This window comes from Grampus griseus (genome assembly GCF_964374135.1).
Source record: "Grampus griseus genome assembly, chromosome: 1".
NCBI classification, from domain to species: Eukaryota; Metazoa; Chordata; class Mammalia; order Artiodactyla; family Delphinidae; genus Grampus; species Grampus griseus.
In genome coordinates, this window is record NC_139017.1 from 33,698,529 (window position 1) to 33,711,737 (window position 13,209).

Consider the following 13,209-nt stretch of genomic DNA (forward strand, 5'->3'; position numbering starts at 1 on the left):
AACTTTTCACTGTGTTCTTCGTACCTGCTACTCCATGGTCATCTCTGATGATAGAAGGAAATGATAAAGCTAGTTAGAGTGAAATAGTGCAACATTCAGGAATGTTTGCGGGGTTTTGTTTTGAATTGTATTTGCAGCAATAGCTAAAACAATTTCTCGATAACATCTTGCTGAAAAATCAGTTAACATCTTTCTAGCACCTGCGGGCAGTGGAGGAGAAAGCAGGGTGTGGAAGGAGTCTAGGATGGCTGTTTCAGTCACAGCAGATGATTTTTGAAGCAGCTAGCTGATCTCGTGTGGATAACAGAGAATTGGTGCTATTGGGCCCAGGATATCCAGCTGACTTGATACACAGCTCAACTCCTGGTCTGCCCCCCAGAAACTGCTCTTCTCCATCTCAGTTATTTGAACTCCATCCTTCTAGTTGCTCAAGCTAAAAAACCTTGAGGGTCATCTTTGACTCATATCTCTCTTATATTCCACATTCAATGTGTCAGCAAGTCTTCCTAGCTCTACCTCACAATATACCCAGAATCCCGCTATTTCTCAGTGTCCCCACTCCTCCCACTCTGGCCAAGGCAGTCATGATTTGGAAATAGCCTGGGAGGTCTCCTTGCTTCCACCTTTAGCCCTCGTCAGTCTGTTCTCAACAGGGCAATCAGAGACATTCTTTGAAAACTTTAATCAGGTCACATGAGTTCTCTGCTGCAAACCCCCCACCCCCACCCCATGGTTTCCAGATCACACCAAGTGAAAGTCAGGTTATTATCCATGGTCTACCTGGTCTAGCCTCCCACCTCCACGTGGCCTGTTACGCGCTCAGACTTCATCTCATTCATTTTCTATTTATTCCGTCCAGCGCGGCCACACTGGCTCCTTTCAGGTCTTCGGAAGCTCCTCCAGGATGTTCCTGCCCCACAGCTTTGCCCTGGCTGTTGCCTCTTCTGGAATGCTCTTCCTCAGAAGTCTGCATGGCTCACTGTCTCACTCTTCTTCTGTCATTTCTCAAGTCTTCTCAGCGAGGCCTTTCCCAGCCACTCTACCCCAAACCCCAGACCCTACCCTCATACTTACTATTCCTCTTCATGCTTTGTTTTCCCCTCAGCACTTATCAGTATATAACATCCTTTATATTTGTACTTATCTTTGTTATTATTGCCTGTCTCCTCTACTGGAGTGTAAGCTCCATGAGGCCAGGGATTATTACTTTTATGTTTGCTGCTGTATCCCCATGTGCTAAAGCAATGCCAACCATGTAGTAGGCACTCAATAAATTATATTTTGGAAGCAGAATAAGTAGATAGATAGATAAGGACCCTGATAGTAGTTTGTGTGTATTATGATACATTCTTAGTAATGTCAGCAGTTCTTAAAATAGGCACTTGGAATACCTGTTCTGTGCTGGATACTATACTTTGCACTTTCCATCTATTATTTAATTTAATCCTCACAACGCTTTGAGAGAGGTACAGTGTTTATTCCTACTTTACAAACGAGGAAACTGAGACTCAGAGAGGTTAAGAACTTGCCCCAGGTCCCTGACAGAGCCGTGATTTAAACCCAGTTCAGTCACATTTCAGAACTTTTAATCATTATGCTATAACAGTCAGGATTATACCAACTTCAAGTTTAAAAAGCAAAACAGGAGACAGAGTTCCTTCATTATGTCCTTTATGTTAGTTGCCAGGCCTTCCCTTGCATCTGCTCAAACAAATATATAAACGAGATCTCAATGTCAAGAAGAAAAAGGAAAAAAAAAAAAAGACCGAGCAAATTTCCCAAGATCCTAAAAGAATCTGCCTCTTTGAGGTCTCATGACTGAAATATCATGAAGATGTGGAACGGCACTGGCTTTGGGACCTGGAGATCGAAGTGACGCTCCAGGTCAGCCTCCGAGCACCCTGTCCGCCTTGGGCCAGCAAGCCCTCTGATCTCTCTGTGCCTTAGTTTCCTCGCATGTAAAAGGCGGCACTTGGGGAAGTGGTCTGTGAGGTCCTTCCCACCTGATTCTGGCCTGTGAGACTCGTGGCCTTTCTTTCATTGCTGTGGGTATAGCGCGGAGGAGTGAGGGTGGGCTATAGTACTCTGTGTAAGGCCATTTATTTGCCTTCACTGCTTTAGGGAAGGACTTTTGCTCACTGGAGCCCCTGATCTCTAAGGAGAAACGACATGGTATGATGCAGTGCCCGAGTTAATGCATCCCTCACCCTCCTCTATGCCCATCCATTCTGCTTGTTAGAGTCAACACTGGATGGCATTTAGAGGACTGCGTGCTGTTTGGGCCTTTATTTATTGACAACCTAAGTCTCCTTAAATCCTTTCTGGAACAAATCAAGGGATAAGGTGTAAATAACTGTAATACAGCTGAACCGTGTGACCTTCGGTAAGGTATTTACCTTCTCGGGGCTGTGTTTGCTCCTCTGAAAAATAGGAGAAAATGTTCCCCAGGCTCCTAGTACACTGAAAGACTGTTTTACAACCCCCTCCACCCCACCACACCCATGCCATTCTCCAATGAAATCGAAATGAAAACACTGCCAACACACAATTGCCTCTCTGACCTCCCCCAATTTCTTTGTTAGTTTTAGCACAGTTAGGGTCAAAGGGGTTGTTTTTTTTGATGTCTAACCCAAATTCCTCTTTCCTAAAGCAAACGTGTTACAGGAAGACTGGCAAGGTTCCACGGGGGCAGTGAAGCACTTTGGAAATATGGGCTTTGAAGATTAATAGAAATATGACCACGTGGCCATTTGTGAGCTTGGCAGTCTGTCCACATATGCTTCTGCGTGCCAGTGTCAGCATGTGTGCATTTGTGCCAGTGTGTGTGTGTGATGAGGTGTACAAGTGCATACAGGAGTGTGGGTAAACAGGTCTTTGAGTCACAGGGGCCGGCCCCTCCTGGCGGGCTTTGTCTTCCTTTTGGTTGCCATGACAACAGCGAGGGCCTCCGTATCCCGTATCCGTAAACAAAGCTGCCTGTGTGACTGAACCAGGAGGAGGGGTCTGGAGCTAGAAGCCCAAACTGGGAGCCATCTAATCCTCCTACAGAGTGTTTTTGTTTTTTTTTTTAACATCTTTATTGGAGTATAATTGCTTTACAATGGTGTGTTAGTTTCTGCTTTATGACAAAGTGCATCAGCTATGCATATACATATATCCCCATATCTCCTCCCTCTTGCGTCTCCCTCCCTCCCTCCCTATCCCACCCCTCTAGGTGGTCACAAAGCACCGAGCTGATCTCCCGGTGCTATGTGGCTGCTTCCCACTAGCTATCTATTGTACGTTTGGTAGTGTATATATGTCCATGCCACTCTCTCACTTTGTCCCAGCTTACCCTTCCCCCTCCCCATATCCTCAAGTCCGTTCTCTAGTAAGTCTGTGTCTTTATTCCCGTTTCTTGTCACAGCAGACCTACCGGCACATCTTCGCCACTAGGTAAATACAGAGATACCTGTTCAGGTGCCCTGTGATCCTGAGGTGACAACATGGGCAGGAATTTCCAATTGGAGCAAGGCTTCAGGGAACCTCACTCCTAACCCCCAGCAGTTAGTCATCTCATAATAAATTCCAGCAACGTGAGTGTTCAAAGCCTCTCCCATCGCCCTATGGACCAAAGCCAATCACTTATTTATCAATATACAGATGAGCTGCTTTGTGAATTACCTGTGGCTCCTTTATAGGTTCAGAAGTTCATAAAATATAAATTAATTTTAACATTAACCTAAATATGACTTGAAAGACAACTCTACCTCCTCCCCACCACCCGCCCCCCAGTCAAACATGATAAGCGCACATGGATGTTGTACTTTGTCTGAGATTATCTACATCATTCTTGCACTTTATCTAATTGTGAATAATATGGAACTGGTTATGTATGAATCGTTGATTTGTACAAATTATGCCTCTCATGTAAACTGCTAAAAAACAAAAGCAGTCACAAATGTAAATTCACTAAGTCAGACGTAAGAAGAAAATTGTACGTAACCGTGCAGTATGGGGAGATAGATCAGCCTCCTTCTTCGTTCTGGTAACTGAAGTTTAAAATCCCAAACCTTGCATACACATGAGAAAACCAGAATAGAGGCTCAGCTGTGCTCATCTCCACGTCATCATCCTTCCATCTCTGTGACAGCTGTGTTTTGAGGGGAACTGCCATTTCTCCTCCCAGGAAAAAAAAAAAGACAGCCAAAAATTATGGATAACAGAATTGGGTAAGAAATATTTGAATGAAATGCAATGGATTTTCCCCCCAGTTTTATTGAGATATAATTGACAGATAACATTGTATTAGTTTAAGTTGTGTTAGTTCAATATTTGTATGTATTGTGAAATGATCACCACAGTAGGTTAACATCCATCACCGCACATAGTTACATTTTTTTTCTTGTGATGATGAGAACTTTGAAGGTCTTCTCTCTCAGCAACTTCAAAATACACAGCACAATATTGTTAACTACCGTCACTATGCTATGCATTACATCTCCAGAGCTTACTTATAACTGGAAGTATGTACCTATTGACACCTTCACCCATTTCCCCCACCCCCTGACCACCACCAAAATGTTGTTTCTATGAGTTCAGTTTTTCTAAAATTCCACAAATAAGTGAGATCATACAGTACTTGGCTTTCTCTGACATATTTTACTTAGCATAATGCCTTCATTAATCCATATTGTCCCAAATGACAGGATTTCCATCTTTATTATAGCCAAATAATATTCCATTGTGTGTGTGGGTGTGTGTGTATGTGTGTGTACACACACATACACACATACACCACATTTTTTTATCCGTTCATCTCTTGATGGGTACTTAGGTTGTTTCCATGTCTTGGCTATTGTAAATAATGCTGCAGTGAACATGGGAGTGTATAATGTCTTTGAGAGAGTAATTTCAGTTCCTTTGAATACATACCCAGAAGCGGGATTGCTAGACCATATCGTAATTCTATTTTTAATTTTTTGAGGAACCTTCATACTGTTTTCCGTAGTGGCTGCACCAGTTTATATTCCCGCCAACAGTGCAAAAGGGTTCCCTTTTCTCCACATTCTGACAGTTATCTCTTGTCTTTTTGACAAGAGCTTTTCTAATACATGTGAAGTGATATCTCACTGTGGTTTGATTTGCATTTCCTTGATGATTAGTGATGTTGAGCACCTTTTCATGTATCTGTTGGTCATTTGTTTGTCTTCTTTGGAAAAATGTCTATTTAGTTCCTCTGCCTATTTTATAATGGTATTTTTTTTCTTTTTTTGCTATTGAGTTGTGTGAGTTCTTTATATATTTTGGATATTAACCCCTTATCAGATACATGATTTGCAGATATTTTCTTCCTTTCCATAGGCTGCCTTTTCATTCCATAGGTTGCCATTTCATTGAATTTTTATCATTTTACAATCTCTTACAAGAATCCACTCAGGACTTCCAGACTCAAACAGATTTATTCCTGCTCTGGTTATGAGTAGGGGGGTTTCGTGTCTTTCTAATGGCAACACTAGCTGAAGAGGAAACTGAGACAGAGAGGTTTACTGCCCAGTTTATTAAAAGCAAAGGTTACCTGGGTACCTAGCTCTGAGAATTGACTTGGTGGTATTTATGCCACATCACATGGGGATTTATTTTTGTTTTCCTGAGTGTCTAGATACATCTCAGCTTGAGTTCTGTTACATCTAGGGGTGTGGAAACACTGGATGGAGGAAATGAAAGGGAGCTGACTACCCATCCTCTTACCTTGAGCCACAGGCTAATACTAAGTGCTCTTAGAGGACATGAGCACTCTTCTAATGTAAGCCAGACTTTTCTCCTTTGAACTTCCTGTTGCTTGATCCAAGGAAACTGGATAAATTGAGATATCCATAGGGCCACTCCTTGAGGCACCTTTCATTAAGAAGTTTGGCGGTGGTCATCGAGATGGCTAAGTAAGGCAACGGCCATATGTTTTATCTTTGCAAAAGCATCATCATCTGAATAACCCCAGGATAATCCTCTATGAAGAGAAGAGAGCACTCAGGTCCTCAGGGAAGAGAGGGGCCAGTGGGAGGAACACATTTCCCTTTCTTCCGTCTGGCTACATATATACTCACGAGACTGGCAGACATGTTGAATCTAAGGTTAGAATAATCACTGATTTTTGGCAAGTAATAGAGCTGAATCCTGTTTGTCCCTGTGTTCTCCAGAATGAAATATGTGTATAAATAAATGGTGACTGTGATATAGACACAAAATCAAGCAACACATCACTAGCTTGACTAATGCTACAAATTAGTAGCATTGATACTAGGTCCTTATTAACCCAACACAGAGCAATGGATTTGTACGCTGCTCTCTCAATTAAGAAGATAGTCCTTTTAGAAAAAACACAAAACTGTTTTTATGTCCTTACTTTCCTCAACCTCTGGCTGAAAAATAAATCCCTCTTGTGGATTTTAAATGTTGACTGCTACATAACATGGAAGACAGCTCAGGCCTCGTAGAAACAGCACTTCATCTGGAATCAAAAGGCATTCATTTGAATTCTGGCTCTGCCTCCTGATAATTTGGTCATTTTGGAGAAGTAACCTTTCTGAACCTCCCAGGGTTTTTGCAAATCTAAATGAAATAATTTACATGAAAGTGATTTAGAAAATAAAAATCTTACAAATGTGGCTTAAAAAGCTTAATATCTTATTTATCATCTATGGAATCTGCTATAATACTAGGCTGTGGATTAAACTTCATTGGTCCTTGATAGAATGTGATATGATTCAGCCTCTACTTGGCCTCATGGAACCTTCAGATTAGTTAGAGAAAAGCCGTGGGCACACTGTGATGTCAAGGGAGGGGGTTAAGAAGTGTCGTGAAAGACACTGGTGCCAGACTCTCTGCCCTAGGCTCCCAGCTGACAAACAAAACAAAGCAAAACAAAACACAGAAGGCCACGTGCTATAGACAGTATGCTATGATCCAGTTTTTGTAAAATAAATAAGAGCAAAGATGAAAAAAAAAAAAAACACAGAAGGCCAAATGATAAACATAGTACAGAAGAACCCCAAACACAGCCCTTCTTCCCCCCACTGACACGTGGGAGCTGCTCAGGAAGTAGCCCCGTTGGTGCATACTCTATTTCTTTTAGCCAAGAGGCTTCTTAAAAAGACCAAGCCAGATTTGTTGGGCTCTGGGCCTGTAAGATGCCAGGTGGGAGGGTGGGAGGAAATGGGGGCCTGCAGTGGCAGAGGAGAGCAGGGAAGCCAGCTGGTGAGACTGGAGCCAGGAAACTTCCAAATATACAGGGAGGTTAGGCTGCGGTGTCTTGGGCTATCCCACCGGAAATCGAGCCACGCGGTCATCCTGGGGGTCAGATAGAGGTACCACACTGCATACTTCATAGACGAATGCTACAGAGATTTTAGTGGAGTCAAACAAAGAAAAATAGTGGTGGCAGTGTCCAGGAGTTACCTGGCAACTGCTAAATTCCCGCTAGTTCACCTGGCTCCATTTGGGTCAGTGCAGAGATGCTGCGCCCCCTCATTTAAGCCTTTGGGAATCAGGTCAGAGCTATCTGTGTGCTCCTCAAGTCAGCCTGGGTATCTGTAATAAAATAATCTATTGAATAAGTACTATACGCCAGACCTAGTCTAGTCCTGGAAGATGCAAAGTTGAGTAAGACAAAATGTTTTCAAAAAGCTCACATAGAGGGAGAGAGACAGTCACATGTACAACTCACCACAATAGAGGTCTGGCTGTAACATGAGCTGTGAAGAGATAGAGATAAGGTAGAAAGGAGGCCAGAAGACTGGGGGCAAGGGAGAGGGGGAGGGGAAAGCTAAACATTAGAGGTGACATTTCAACCTGGCCTTGAAGAAGGAGATCAGCTCGGTGGTTTGTGACCACCTAGAGGGGTGGGATAAGGAGGGTGGGAGGGAGGGAGAAGCAAGAGGGAAGAGATATGGGAACATATGTATATGTATAACTGATTCACTTTGTTATAAAGCAGAAACTAACACACCATTGTAAAGCAATTATACTCCAATAAAGATGTTTAAAAAAAAAAAAGACTCAGGCAAAAGGTAAGAACAGATTCTGGGCAGTGTGAATTAAACCTTGAGATCCCTCACTGCTTTTTCAGGAACTGTGGAAAGTGTGCTGTGTTTCAAGCATGGCCGTGATGGGCTGCAAGTAGGCAAGAGATAGATCAGATTGATGGGAGGTGAGGTTTGAATGAAAGGTTCAGATCCAGCTGTGAAGGCCTTTGAAGGGTCTGTTAGGTGTTTAGCAGCTGTTGGAGGAGACTGTGGAGGAGGGGAGGATAGAGTAGAGAGAAGAGGGAATTTAGAAGATCTCAGGGTCGTGGTTCCTCTTAGTGGCCGGCCACTTAACTCCCCTTAGATTCAGTTTTGGGGTTTGTTTTTTTTTTGAATTTTTGAATGTTATTTTATTTATTTTTTATATAGCAGGTTCTTATTAGTTATCTATTTTATACATATTAGTGTATTTATGTCAATCCCAACCTCCCAGTTCATCCCACCACCAAGATTCAGTTTTCTGAGCTGGAAAATGGAGATGTTGGTAATAATGCAGATGCTAAAAGAAAGATTACTGTGTTCCCCTGCTCATAGCCTGCTTAAATTCTCCTTGTTCAATGTCTTGCTCAAAACATTACCTCCTGCAAAACCCTCTTGGCTTTCCCTAGAGCATAGTTGGAAAATGAAGACACATACGTATGAAAAGATAAAGAAAGCAGCATAGAAATATGCCACTGGGCCGGCAGATATGCGGGGAGCCTGGGCTCTTAGAGCAGACAGGCCTGGGTTCCAAACCTGGCTCCATCTCTTACCTGAACCTGAGCAAGTTGTTTCACTTTTACATCGAGGCTGAAAATACATGTTCTACCTCCTTCTCATTTTGGTTGTAAAGATTAAATGCACAAAATGGATGCAGGTGCTTGGAAATTAGAAAGTGCTCCATAAATGTCACTCCCTGGGGTTATTATTTTCAGTTTGGAAGTGGCAAAATCCAGTGCACGTTTTAGAAAGATAACTGGAGTAACTGTGAAATAGATGAAATGAAGGGAAGGGAGATAGGTGGTTGAGAGACCAAGTCGGTGCTATTGCAGTTGTCCAGGCAGGAAAGGATGAGGACCAAGAGGCAGTAAGGATGCAGAGGGAGGCTGGGTCCAAGTGCTATTCTGAAGATAGAACCAACAGAACAATAGCATTCGTCAGACAGGAAGGATAGGAAGAAGACAAAGAACCAAAGGTAGGAACTTCGGTAGATGGTGATGCCATGAACCAAGCTAGCTGTTCGTTACTTTCCAATTGCTGAAATCCAGAGGGGCAGGTGAAAAAAGGAGGTGTCCCAGGGCTTAAGTTCTCTTACCCTGACTCTCGCTGGCCCTGCTCAACTCTTCCTTCCTCCACAGCAGCCTTAGGAGAACCCACCGAGCTTGAAACCAAGCCCAGGAGAACTTCTCCTGCCCATGTGCCTTGTCCCCATGCCCTTAGCCTGATTGTGACCATTGTAAGGTGTCTGTGCCCGAGGAATCCCTCTCTATCTTGGAAGGAGGGGCTGTATGAGACCCAAACCGGTATATCCCTCTGCCTCACGGTAGACTGGCGCCTCTCCTTTCCCTGCACCGGGGCTGGGGCACGTCCCTCAGCCCCTGGCTCATTTTCTCCTCCCTGGACATGACGGGGTAGGTGGCAGGACCCACAGTGGGTGCTCGACTCTCTTATCTTCAGGCTGTTGCTCTTTATGGACGGGGAACACCTTGAATGAGTGCAACAGCTTCCAGGGCAGTAGGAGAGTGCGTGAGCCGTGGCTGGGAGGCACTACGCTAGCAAGGGGTGTTCCGGCTGGAAGGGTGTTTGGTGATGAGACGGGCATTGGTGCAGAGGTGGTATCTGGAGGGGCCTGTTAGCAAATGAATATTTCTCGATCCCCATTTGTTCACTCGTTGAATCTGATCATCTTCCTCTCTGCCAGGGAACCCTCGTTCCTCTTCTGTCTTCTTTTTCCCATGGAGCTTTCGTTTTTGTTTTGGTTTTGTTTTTTTAATCGTCTTGTGCCACAGAGTGGCTCTGGTCCCCTGTGTCTGTTAGTGGGCTCTGTCTTATCTCTGACCCTCATGCTGTCTCATTTTCCCCTCCACACCACCCCATCTTCCTACTGTCTTTCTACTGGAGCCATGTGCCCTTCCTGTGTCCTTAGCTTTCTTGTTTAATCTCGACCAGCCATCTTCAAACAGCATTTCAGCCCTTCTAGGCCTCAGAGTCGTGGTCTTCCATGGCAGCCCGTACCGATCACCACAGGGTACAGGCCACCAGGGGAAGCAGAGCATTATGGGTAGAGTTCAGATCCCAGCAAGTTACCTCTCTCCCCTAAACCTTGATTTCCCCATCTGTTAAACAGGAATTTTAATAGTGCTTACCTCATAGAGTGATTTTGAGGATTAAATGAGTTAATGGGTATGAAAAACTTCATATAGGCTGGCATGTAATCATCAGTCAATGTACATTAGTCACTGTTGTTATTAAGAGCAGAAGGGGTAGCTGGGCCCCTCAGAGGGTGAAGGGCTTCCGTTGTAGCCGGAGAGACATAACGTAGCATTCTGGAAGCTAGCTGGTCACGTTACTAAGTCAATACCTTTCAAAATAGAGCAAGCAGAGAGCATTAGTGCTGACTGGAATGAAACTGATCTGCGAAGGCTTCCTGCAGGAGGCTGAACGAAGTGCATTTCTGTGCAACCTTTTAAGGAGATCCCCGTTGCAGCCTGGGACAAAGGAAATGGGGTATACACAGTGCCTGTTCAAACATGCTCTCCCTCCTGCTTGTTTCACCCTTTCTTTTAGTCATGGCACTGCCCAAACCTAGTGAATCTTATCTGCTTTGTCCACAGGGAATTTGCCAAAGAGAGAGAGAGAGTGGAGAACCGGAGAGCTTTCATGAAACTGCGGCGCCAGCAGCAGATCGAGCGTGAGCTGAATGGGTACCGCGCGTGGATAGACAAAGCAGGTAAGGCCTGGGGGCTGGGGGAGGTTGGTGATGGGCTGCCCAGACATCAGGGACCTGCCCCAGTTCCCACTCCCAATACTTCCATTCAAAGGGGCAGCCTAGACCAGAGCAGAGAGAAGCTCGAGATGACTTGTTGGCTTTTTGGATTCCCCGCTGGTCCCTTTTTCTCCCTCTGGAGTCTGTCCCAGTTCTTCAGCCAAACGCCTTTCACGAGGCAGGCATTTTAGCAAGGTGAACTGAGTAAAAGGTAACATAACCCATGAGTTTGGGCTGATGACATTCTACACTACTACTGTTACTACTACTACTAACAGCCTGTTCATTCCACAAATATTTATTGAGAGCTTACTTTGTGCCAAGTCCTGTTCTAGGCACTTAGGATACAGCAATGAGCCAGAGTTCTACCTTTTTTGTTGTTTTTGGACCATGCCACGCGGCTTTCAGGATCTTAGCTCCCCAGCCAGGGATTGAACCCGGCCCCCCCACCCACCGCAGTGAAAGTGCTGAGTCCTAACCACTGGACTGCCGGAGAATTCCCCCAGAGCTCTACTCTTGTGGAGCTCATTACCCTGTAGCTGGGGAAGGCAGCGATGAACAAAATAATTACTTTTGATAAGGTGATAAGTACAGTGAAAACAGATCAAGGTAGGGTTAGGGGTTTAGGGTAGGTTGCAGTCTTAAATAGAGGGTCAGGGTAGACCCGTGTGAGGAGAGATTCGAAAGAGATGAGGGCGTGAGCCACAGGGAGTTCTGAGGGAAGAAGACCCCAGTGCCCAGGCTCTAATGTGGGAGGGGCCAGGAGCCCTCCAGGAATAGCAGGAGGTGTGAGCAGGGGAAGGTGTCGAGAGTAAGGATGAGGGCAGCTGTGGTGGGAGCAGAGGCAGTAGATTGTGTATGACCTTTACGGGCCACTGTAAAGTTTGGGACTTTCCGGTGAATGAGGCAAGAACCACAGGAGGGTCTTGAGCAGAGAAGGGACATGCTCTGTTTAAGATTTTGAAGGAGCACTTGGTTGCTGCCCTGAGAACAGACAGTAGGAAGACAAGGCTAGAAGCAGGGAGACTGACTGTGAGGCCACTGCAGTAAGGCAGCTAATAGATGATGGTGAGAATTGGTGTTCGCTGTTCCCTGCACTGTCATCAGCTCCTCATTCTGTGGCTCAGCCTCGGGAAAAATTCTTGCCCAGCCCCGAGGATAGGTCCAGATTTATCCCGATTTCATTAACCCACAGAGCCCCCGGATGCAAGTTTGACTGTGGCTCTGCTGCTTATGAGGGACATCGATCACCCCACACCTGTCAGTAAAAAGGATGTATTTGATTTCCGTATTATTTTAAAGGTTGCGTTGCATTGGTGTTGTATATCATCCCGAGCAAAAGAGTAAACTGTTTTTTAATTAAAAAAAAAATACACATGATAGTCAGCATCTTTGCTGTATTCCTGGTAGAAAGCAGAGAACAAATAGGTCTCTCTGGAAAAATTTGGAATAGGATTGGATACTTAGGTGCCTGACCCTTATTCTTCTCTAAGCTTTGGAATGATGCTATGACGCTTATTCAGATCACAGCACACAAAAGCTCTCTCAGTTCAGGAGTCAACTTTGGATTATCTTTCAGGGGTGAGAGGGCATGTGTGGTGGAAAGTGCCACGTCAAAGCCAGATAAAAGCCACGTCTCATTTGGGACTTGCTGCTTCTGGAAGCAGGAGCCATGAGAGTGGCGACTGTACTTCCATTTTGCCCTTTCTCCTCTGAGGCTCTTGTGTGGAGGTTAATGTGAATCTCCCCTCCCTCTTCCTGGAACAGTATCTCAGCAGATTTGCCTCCAGGCCAGGCCGGCAGCTTGAAGTTCCCAACTGCCCTTGGCTTCCTGGGCAGGGGAGCCGTCTGACAGACCACCCTAGCGAGTAGGCTGGCAGCAGAGCTGGAAGACAACCCTCCCTGCCCTTGCCACGGCCCTGCTCGGGGTCAGGCAGCCCGGTATGCCGCTCTTTGCGGCTCTGCTTTTCAGTCGCATGCAGAATCCCAAGGCTCCACTTTCTTCCAGTTGGCAAAGCCAGCACTCTCCTTCTCAGCAAAAAAAGACGCACCGCGACGTCAAATTGTGCTTCCTGGCCCTTCCCTTTACAAGTGGAGCGTGAGTGATTCAGAGACATATGGGTTACATTTGCCTGGAAAGACATGCTCAAGTTCGAAAGCGAACTTGGCAAGAGGCGTGGGGGG

At 45.1% G+C, this 13,209-nt stretch overlaps 1 protein-coding gene across 3 annotated transcripts in view; it reads left to right on the forward strand.

Annotated features, from left to right (window-relative positions):
* The window catches only part of CACNA1E (calcium voltage-gated channel subunit alpha1 E), a gene marked incomplete at its 5' end in the record, with an annotated part of 295,319 nt that overhangs the window by 199,898 nt on the left and 82,212 nt on the right, over positions 1-13,209 (forward strand). For all 3 annotated transcript variants that reach the window (XM_082675182.1, XM_082675183.1, XM_082675184.1), the window contains one exon: positions 10,874-10,989. In XM_082675182.1, the coding sequence (XP_082531308.1) occupies positions 10,874-10,989 (116 nt within the window). The remainder of the gene's footprint in view (positions 1-10,873; positions 10,990-13,209) is intronic.